This window comes from Desmodus rotundus, chromosome 2 (genome assembly GCF_022682495.2).
Source record: "Desmodus rotundus isolate HL8 chromosome 2, HLdesRot8A.1, whole genome shotgun sequence".
In the NCBI taxonomy this organism is placed as follows: domain Eukaryota; kingdom Metazoa; phylum Chordata; class Mammalia; order Chiroptera; family Phyllostomidae; genus Desmodus; species Desmodus rotundus.
In genome coordinates, this window is record NC_071388.1 from 43,964,445 (window position 1) to 43,974,729 (window position 10,285).

The window sequence follows — 10,285 nt, forward strand, 5'->3', positions numbered from 1 at the left end:
GGGCAAAGATAATGTTTATTTCAGTTCTATATGTCTTCCAGCATCTCGTGCAGGGTCTGTCATCATGGACACCCAGGAAAAGTTGCTAAAAGAACGAGTGAAGATGTATGAGTTTAAAGATGACACTCGGCAAGCCACTACTCAATGCCTTTTGATGATTACATCTTTGCAAGGACTGTGTGTATGTGAGAGAGAGAGAGAGAGAGAGAAATGAAACTCTTTCTCCTGTTTTCCTTAGAGTGGAGATGAGTCCTCAGAAGAGGAAGAAGGGGAAGTGGATAGTGAAGTTGAATTCCCACGAAGACAGAGGTAAAACCATCAAACACATGTGATTGCTTTCAGTGTAATCGGGGAAACCCAGTTCGCCCCACTTCCTGTTCAATTGCATGTCGCTTTCTAACAGCCACCTTGTAAGGAAACTTGAACTCACCGTGTCTATGGTTTCCCATTGCCACATTTGACAACTGGCTATGCACAGCCAGGCCCAGTTTATCAGAATTCGCTCCATGGGCATTTCAAGATGAGCACAAATACAGATTCATGGTTACAACTGAGAATATAGTGGGCACTTTATGAGGGATGGCCATGTGTTTTATGGATAATTTTATTGGTTTCTAATGTGCCTCTCTGAATTAATTTGCTCAGGCTGCCATAACAAACTACCATAGACTAGGTGGCTTAAACAATGCAAATTTATTTCTCACAGTTCTGGAGGCTGGGGAGTCCCAAGGTTGCTGGTGAGAACCCTCTTCCTGGCTTGCAGACAACAGTCTTCTTAATGTGTCCTCACATGTTTGGGTGGGGGGCTGGGAGCGGATGAGGAGGAAACAAAGAGATATCTTCTTCTTTTTTTAATTATATTGTATTGATTATGCTATTACAGTTGTCCTGATTTTTTCCCCTTTGCCCCTCTCCTCCCAGCGCCCCCTACTCCCTCAGGCAAGCTCTACACCATTGTTCATGTCCATGAGTCACCAGTATGAGTTGTTTGGCTGCTCCATGTCCTATACTGAACTTTATATCCCCATGGCTATTCTGTAACTACCTATTTGTACTTCTTAATCCCCTCGCCTCTTCACCCATTCTCCCCACCCCCACCCCACCCCCTGTCTGTTAACCATCTGGTAACTAAGTCATTTTCTTGCTACTTTTAAGAGTCTCTCTTTAACTTTAACCTTTGGCCCTTTAATTTTGGTGTGTCTTGGAATGGTCCTCTTTGCATTCATCGTACTTGGGACTCTCTGTGTTTCCCAGACTTGTCTATTTCCTTTGCCAAGTTACAGATGTTTTCTTTCACTATTTCTTCAGATAGACTTCCGATTTCTTGCTCTTTCTCTTCTCCTTCTGGCAGCCCTATGATGTGAATGTTGGACCTCTTGAAGTTGTCCCAGGGCTGTTCATACTATCCTCGTTTTTTTTTTATTCTTTTTTCTTCTTGTTATTCTGATTAGCTGTTTTTTGCTTCCTTATGTTCAAAATCATTAATTTGATTCTCAGCTTCATCCACTCCACTGTTGTTTCCCTGTAAATTGTTTTTTATTTCAGTTAGTGTATCCTTCATTTCTGACTGGGTCTTTTTTATGCTGCTGAGGTCCTCACTAAGTTCCTTGAGCATCCTTGTAACCAGTGTTTTGAACTCTGCATCTGATAGATTGCTTATCTCCATTTCCTTTAGCTCTTTTTCTGGAGTTTTGATCTGTTCTTTCATTTGGGCCATGTTTCTTTATCTCCTCATTTTGGCAGCCTCCCTGTGTTTTTTTTTTCCTATGTATTAGGTAGAGCTGCTTTGACTCCGTGTCTTGGTAGTGTGGCCTAATGTAGTAGGTGTCCTGTAGGGTCCAGTGGCACACAGCCTCCACTACCATCCAAGCTGCATACTGGAGGTGTGCCCTTTGTGTGGGCTGAGTACACCCTCTTCTTGTAGTTGGGCTTTTGGCAGGTCAGTGGGAGGGATTTACCCGGGCCAGTCAGCTGTAAAGACTGGCTGTGACCACTTACCACCAACCTCTGCCCTCCATGGAGGATCAGCTATGCAGGGGCAGGGTGGTGGTGCACTGATGTGGTCTGTAGCTGCCTACTGGGTGTGCTGGCCCTGAAATTTCCCAGTTGTTGGACACCAAGGTCCACCCCCACCTTTGTTTTGCCTGGGCTTAAAGCAATCTGAGATGGCTGCTACTTGTTCTGGACTTGGAGATTGACAAGCAAAGCCAAGCTGTGAATCTATGTGGCTGCCGCTAGGGCTCACTAAAGCCAGCTGTTGCTTGTTTGATAGGATTTTAGGAGCCCAAACCAGCCATTCTTGTGGAAAAGCAGCTTGTGTGGGACCATAAGTTGGGTGGGGCAGAGCCTCTGTGGATCTCCAAGGTGATTCACACAGTGTTAGCCAGGTTGATGGAGTCTCAGATATGGCACTACCTTACCAGCTCTGTGCAGGGAGGGTTGAGCAAAGGGGCAGTGACTTTTGCCCAGAGTGGCAGTTGCTTGATGGCAGACACTTCAGTTTCTCCCTGTATACCACTGGTGCCTTTCAAGCTGCTACTCTGGTGCTAGAGCTCAGAGGGAGTAAGTCTGAGTAGGTCAGTCCATGTGTGGGTTCTTTAAGAGGAACTGCTTGGGGCATTAGCAGTTTCTTCCACCCACTCAATCCCTGCTGGTTTTTGCAGCCAGAAGTTATGGGGACGTATCTTCCTGGCACTGGAACCGTGGGCTGGGGGGCCTGGTATGGGGCTGGGACTCCTTGCTCCTGAGATATCCCTCCCAAATTTTTATCCACGTGGGTGTGGGACCAGCCCATTCTGTGTCTGTGCCCTTCCTATCAGTCTGGGTGGATGTGTTTAATTCCGTAGTTGTCAGACTTCCATTCAGCTTGGTTTCTGATGGTCCTGAGTCATGATTGTTCTATATTTTAGTTATAATTTTAATGTGGTTATGCAAAGAGGTGAGACATGTCTGTCTACACCTCCATCTTGTCTTGTCCCTCTTCTTTTTTTAAGGCCAGATCCTAGGATTAGGGCCTCGCTATGTGATCTCAACCTTAATTACCTCCTAAAGACCCTATCTGCAGATTTAGTCACATTGGAGCCTAGGGATTCAACATATGAATTGGGGCGGGGGTATACAGGTCAGTCCCTGGTACTCTATACCTGACTGGCCTTGGACTTTACACCTCAAATTAATTATAGTTAGATTAGATGAGTCGAGTCCTCCTTCAACTAGCCTTGGAAGGCACTCCCTGCTTAACCAGCAATAATAATTTTCTTGTAGGATTAAAGAGCTAATCCTATGTAGGAGGAGGGAAGGTAGTTTTCCTCCCAAGAGGCCTTTTCCGTTAGTGAGCATTTTGTTCTTTAAGAGTAAAGCTCTAGGAAGGTTTATGTACCTGCCCGGAAACAGGAAACAGAGGGCAAGGGACTCCTGACCCTCTGGCAAATTGTATTCTGGGTCCCCACGCAGTGCACAAAATCTAAATCTGTTCTCATCTCCAGAGCTACTCCTGTCGTGAAGCTCTTGCTGTGCTGTTGTCCCCTTGGACACTGGTTTCTCCTACGCATCCGGACTGAGCCTGAGTAAAATGAACTCGTTCTACTGTCATCGCAATGATGTTACTGCCAGCTTTTGTTCCCATGACTCACGATGAACTCAGCCCACTACTGGCTTCCCACCTTTCTTTATTGGCTGGGATGCAAATTATATGTATGCTTTTACCACATGGTTTTGCTTTTTATATTATAACATTCTTCTCCCTGCCTCCCTTCTGGATTACCAGCCTTGAGGAGCTGTGTGAGTCTTACCTCCACTTCCCGTTCCCACATTGGCTCTTCTCCTGTGACCTTGACCCCCCACCCCCAGCCCACCACCTGGCCTGTCATCAACCCGGCTCAGATCATGTGCCATTGAAATCACTTTGTACTAAGAAATACAGAAAGATCAGACAATGCCAGAGAGAAAAGGCAGTCTTCTTTTATTATTTGTTCTGCTTTGTTTTTAAACCAGTATAAGTGTGAGGAACTTTTACAAATCCTCTCCCCCCCCCGCCCCAACCCCAAACTTTGCCTTGTCAGAGCAAAACCCAGAAGTTGACTGCAATGAGTCCCTGAAGGGCTGGGCGTTGCCCACGGCTGCAGAGCAAGCGTCCCTTCCAGCTCATTTCTGTTGGGTTGACAGGGCGGTGAAGGCCGTCTTTCCAGGACTGCCATGTCCAGTGGGCAGTGCAGCTGGGGCGGAGTGAGGTGGAGAAGGACACTGAGTGGGTGTGAACAGACCCACCCAAGCCGCAGCTCTGCCTTGGCTGATGGTGTGGCCTTGAACAAGTCACTTCGCTTCTCTGGCTCTAGTTTTCTGGTCTGGGGAATGAGTTAGACCGGAAAATCTCCAAAGTCTCTTTCACCTGTGGGAATCTGGGATTCTGTGAATAAGAAGCAGAATTCATGTGAACATTTCCATGCCACGCACAGGTATACACAGTATGATTAGAAAGGCTGACTTTTTTCTAGGCCAGTGGTAGCCATCGGCTTTGGCGTTTAGCCACATAAACATACTAATTTCCCTCTCGGTTGCTTTAAAATTAAATAGTTTCAACCTATCTGAATTTGAATTTCCCTGAAGGGCAGAAAAAAAATTAGGTGCCCTCCCACCAGCACTAAGATCCACAGACACAGCAAAGAAAGTAGTTGTTCCAGTGACTGAGTTCCTCTGGTTCTTCGGTTCCAGGCCCCACCGCTGTATCAGAAGCTGCCAGTCGTATTCGACCTTTAGCTCTGAGAATTTCTCAGTGTCTGATGGAGAGGAGGGAAATACCAGTGACCACTCAAACAGTCCCGATGAGTTAGCTGATAAACTGGAAGACCGCCTGGCAGAGAAGCTAGATGACCTGCTGTCCCAGACGCCAGAGATTCCCATTGAGATATCCTCGCATTCAGATGGGCTCTCTGACAAGGAGTGTGCCGTGCGCCGCGTGAAGACGCAGATGTCCCTGGGCAAGCTGTGTGTGGAGGAACGTGGCTATGAGGTGGGGGCCTCTCCTCCCTTCTCCTCTCATCATGGTTCCCCTCCTGTCGCTCTTCCGAGTTACAATATGCTCAAGTCCCTCGGCCCTTTACAAACATCATTTAGTATGTGATACAGCAGCTGCCCCCATGAAGTAAGTGAAAGTTCGCAGACCAACAGAGCTCCCCAGAATGAGGGTAGTTCCCCCAAATGAGGCACAAACGTTGAACTCCTCAGGAACCCTTCTTTCCAAGATTTAACTCAAACAGCACCTCCTCCTGACCCCGCCTCCCAGTCGGGTTAAGGGCATGAGCCTCCCCCTCCGTGTCCCCACTGTCCCTTGCTGATGCCATCAGAGCCCGTGCAACACTTCAGCTCGTACCCAGTTCTGCCTTTCCAGAGGCAGGATAACGCTGTGCTTGAAATTGTGTCCCTGGATCTGACTGCCTAGATGCAAACCCCAGCCTTCACCTCCTTACTGCGTGAGGTTGGGCAAGCCACTCAGCTTTTCCGCGGCCAGTTCGCTCATCTGGAAACTGGGCCTGATAACAGCGCCTGTCTCATAGGGGTGCTGTCAGGAGTAAATGGACTAATAGGTGTCAAGCACTTACAGCACTGCCTGGAACAGAGTAAACTCCATACGATGGGGCTGGGGCGGCACCGCTATAACTGTCATCGTCATTGTCTTTGTCACGATCGCCATCTTTAGATCTCTTTTCTCCCTAAGCCCCACAAGGACAGGACTTGGTCTCTTCCGTCTGTGTAGTCCCCTTCCCCACCACGCCAGCCCAGTCAGTGCCTGTCACGTGGGAGGTGTTCCATATATATGTTTGCTGAGCAACTGCAGAAATGAGTTAAGGCTTTATTCTGTCTTGACTTCACAGAATCCTATGCAGTTTGAAGAATCGGACTGCGACTCTTCAGATGGGGAGTGTTCTGACGCCACAGTGAGGACCAGCAAGCACTACAGCTCTGCTACGTGGTAGTGAGGGAGCACCCGCCCTGAAGACGCCATGACCGCCCTGGCGTTGCGAATCCACCCCGCCCCCGATTCTCCCGCTCTCTCCCTGCTTTTTCGGTCTGGGAACAGAGCTGCCCCACCTTTCTTATCCCTAGAAACGAGCTGCAATAACAGAAACATGAGACTTCGCAAATCTCTGGAAAAAAATATCCAAATGAGATTAAGTCTCACTGAACATTTCAATCAAGAATGGCAGGGATCTATTTTATTGAATATTCTAGCTACTGTAACATTGATATTTATTTTTGTTTGACATTTTAACACTTTGTACTGTAAAGATTGAACTATATATGATATATAGAAAGAGACACAATAATTTCTTGCAAAAAAGAGAGAGAAAGAAAGGCCAAAAGAAAGAAGTGAAATTTAGGAGCTACATTCTTGGAAATTTGTGGGGCCAAGATGTATTATTGCTACTCGAACAGGGGACCAGTTCTTTTGACCAGAGTGACTGAAGAAGAGCCAGAGCAAGACATGTTGAGCATTTTAGGAAACAAAGAACAGCAAAGGAAAAGCCATCCCAGGTAACTTGTGAACAGACCACAGTAGGTTCAACCAGCTTATCCAGTGGGTGATGGAAATGACCTAGAAAAGTTTGGTGACCAGATACTTGCACCCAAAGTCTTTGAGGCCACATGCTGCCTCTAGGTTGAAAAGAAAACTGAGTATGTGAGAACTGGTTTCATTCTTTTACACTTTTAAGCAGCATTTGGCTGCGAGACTTACGGATAGAGTCAAACCTTCCTCGACAAATATTTACCTTTTACAGGCTGTCATTGTCATTGCCCTGACAAACGTGTTACCTTGACCAATGTGCCATTTTCTTGTAGCCATCTCCTTTCCACCCGCTGACCACTTCGACTTTAGGAAGGCGGGGGCTGCGGAGGAGGGGAGGGTGAGAGAAGACGGAAGCCGACAGCAGTGTTAGAGAAGCACGTGCGGGGTCTGTACGAGGGCGTTGCCCGGCGGCCTGGGTTCCACTTCAGGGGAAGCTGGAATCGCCCCTCTCTGGAGCCAGGTTGCTTGTCTAGTAGAATCATATTGATTCAAACAGGAAAACAGACTCTGAAGGCAGCTAGGACGTGTGTGAGTCTCCCCGACGTCTAATCCCAAACCATGCCCTAGTTTTATTCATCAACTCATTCTATCCTGTAAGCTTTCGTGCCTGGCTGCCACTGTCAGAATAAAGGCAAAACAAGCAACTTGCAAAAGGCAGCAACCCCCCACCACAATAGCATTTTTTGTTCAGTGCTGTTTGTAAAATGTATTTTCCTTCTCTTTGGGTCAGTGCAGTTTTTAATAATTGGATTTGGCAGTTTGTGGGAAGAACAGCTGATGCTGAGCAGCAATTGGGAAGATTTTCCCTGGCCCAAGGCATGAGGTCCTTTCTGTCCAGGGTCATGGGCTCTGAGAAGCATCCCAAAGTACTCCATGGTACCTTAGCTTTAAGCTAATTTTTCCATAGAATTTTACACAGAAACAGATGCTGGCCTAGTTCCTGTCTCTGTCAAACAATGTCTCCAGGCCCAAGATCTGCAGAAGGCGGCCCCACTCTGACACAGCAGCACAGTCACACTTAGGAGAGACTCGCACACACAGGGGTCAGACCGTTTCCACCGCGCATGGAAACACTGCCCTCCCCGGTGTCGCTGACGGCATCAGCCAAACAGGAACGGCAGGAGGGAACTCAGAGCAGTTCCTTTTGCTTATTTGACCCCTCCTTTTGTTTACAATTTATGTTGAGATAATTAATTTAAAATTTAGTGTCTATAATTTATAGATCTTAGGTAAGATGAAGGAAAAATGTGTAACTTATACAGAGAGCAGTATTGTTTGCATTAAATTATTCCATTTTGTATAAATTCTGTAGCTGGACTACATGAAAGATCTTAAGTTATGGCATTATTATCATTGTTATTTTATTTTATAATAATTATTCTCATTTTCTGTCGATCAGAAGGTGTGGTTTACAATGTAGCACAATGATTGTGTTTATTGCTAACCATGAGTTATCACGAATTTTTATGATTTTTATGAAAATGGAACTGCCCCTTGGGAGCTCTCCCGTGCTCACCTTAGGTGCACCCCTCATCCTCTGTGTTCAGCAACAATCGCCTGAGGACTCGAGTTCTGCCCCAGAGCCCAGTTGGTACTTGGGGATTCTGACTTGGCCTGACAACACCTGGGCGGGCAGATGCCTGAGTGGATGGACAAATAGTTCAAAAGCTGTAACCTTCTTCAAGTTTCTTAAGAAATAAAATGATGAGACTACACTAGAAGTCAAAATAGAGTTATTTAACGCCCTATGAGGAACAGACCTGGAGAATTTCCGCATGGGGCCCGTGGGCTAGGTAGTTCCGACACCTGCTAGCAGAGTTCGTCATCTTGTTCCTGCCAGATTCCACAAAACCAACCTGTTTTCTCCTAGTTGGGGGTAGCAAGGAAACTAAAAAGAAAATACATACATATATATTGACGTCATCCTGTAACAAGACTAGAGACATTTTAGAGAGGCTTGGCCACTTAGGTAGAAGCTCATAGGGCTGGAAAGGTGCCACCCTGAATCAGAGCCCTATTTTCAGAGCACACGACACCGTGAGCCTCTCTGGTTCAGTGCTGCTGGGAACAGAGAGGCTGAAGCTCTGTGCCCTCTTTCCGTCCCATATGACACACTGACACTTCAGCCGGTCCGGGTCTTGCCCACCTACGCTGGCAAAAGAGAATCCTGCCGGTCAATGTCTGTCCTACACCTTTCAGTCGTGGCCTTCCTAGAAAACCCCACCTGACACCTCAAACTTTTGATACGTTTCTTGATTTCCCATCTTCACTATTCTTATGGTAATGCCGTATACCTATCTGGATATACTGTTGTGAGCATGCTAGGGTAGTAGTATACAGCGTTGAATCTTTACTCATTCACCGTATCATCGAGAGTTGAATAAAGTTCCACACTAAACATTTTTAGTTGCTTTTTAGCAGAAGTGACTAGAGGCTTCAGGGAAGAACAGTGTCTTTAGGTTAAAAAGAGAAAGGCCCTCTCTATCCAGCCCTGCCCTTCCCTGCCTGCCTGAGGTTACCAGGATGGTAGTGAATTGGTGTGTTTCTTTGAGGACTCCACAGTCACCCGAAAAGCATTGAATCAGGAGTTCAGGGAATTTAGGAGCTAATTCTTCAGTCCTGATGACTGAGCCCCAGCGCTTTAAGGAACCCCATGGGACTGTGGTTTTCAGCTTCATTGCTGGCCGGAAGTTTAACCCCCTTGGGATGAATGTCCACATTCATTTAGCATGTTTGTGACTGACTACAAGATAATGAGTTTCAATTTGTGTTGCAGGTAGGCCTTTGTTTCTGAATTCCATCTATTTCTCGATCATGTGCGCTGAATAACAATTCCTCTTAAAAATTGCTTAGCAGACACACTGAGAAGCCTGCATCCACTTGAAATTATAGCGGAGCTTAGAGTTTGCAAGACGGTGGGGAGCACCTCCGCTAAAGGTGAGGATACTGGCTCTGTTGTAAGATGATCTGGTCTGGCCCGCTTGAGGTTCAGATAGTTTGAAACTTTAGCATCAACAAATCCATCCCTCAAGAATGAAGGATATTTTTAGTAGAATTCAATAAGTACTAGACATCCATTTCCGGGCCTCTTTGTGCTAAATTTCCCTCATACCCAAAGTAATAGATTCGATGGCTTTGGGTTTTCTTGGCAACAACCCAATTTTAAATGCCCTCCCCCGGCATGGAGCACAGACATCCTTTCGGTGTAAATGCGTCCTTATTGGTCAAATGATTTACTCTTTTTTCCCCATCCCCCACATCTGTTTTCCCCTTAAAATGTTCCTACTTGAAGTTCCTGGAACTAAATTCTCCAAAATTGAACATACTTGGAAACCTAGTGATTCTGCCTCTGCTCTTCAGTATACTGTGAGATTTTATATATATATTTTGCCACTAAGCCAGAAACCAAAATGCCACCATATACAACCATTAGCAACCTGTATTCTCAACACCCAAGACCAGTGTTACTTTCTGATCACCATATTCTTTCCCACTGAGCCTGGGCACAGCCTCAGAACCTCTCACAACACAGTGCAGGAAGCCACAGCTACCACAGACTAGAACTGGGGTGCTCATAATTAACTTCCAGAAGGTGGCTGGAGATCTGGAGTCCGCCCTGGTGGAAAACGGCAGGATCACACCCGAGTTCTCCTTATGGATCCCCCACCCTCTGGCTCTCAGGGGGCAGCACCACTTGACTCACCCACTGCGTTTTTGGAC

The 10,285-nt window shown here is 46.5% G+C and overlaps 1 protein-coding gene across 4 annotated transcripts in view; it reads left to right on the forward strand.

Annotated features, from left to right (window-relative positions):
- Positions 1-6,366, forward strand: part of MAP3K13 (mitogen-activated protein kinase kinase kinase 13) — a 120,897-nt gene extending 114,531 nt beyond the window's left edge. For all 4 annotated transcript variants that reach the window (XM_045198924.2, XM_024564354.2, XM_024564352.3 and 1 more), the window contains 3 exons: positions 239-309; positions 4,711-5,008; positions 5,871-6,366. In XM_045198924.2, the coding sequence (XP_045054859.2) occupies positions 239-309; positions 4,711-5,008; positions 5,871-5,972 (471 nt within the window). In that variant the 3' untranslated portion in view covers positions 5,973-6,366. The remainder of the gene's footprint in view (positions 1-238; positions 310-4,710; positions 5,009-5,870) is intronic.
- Positions 6,367-10,285: the final 3,919 nt, after the last annotated feature.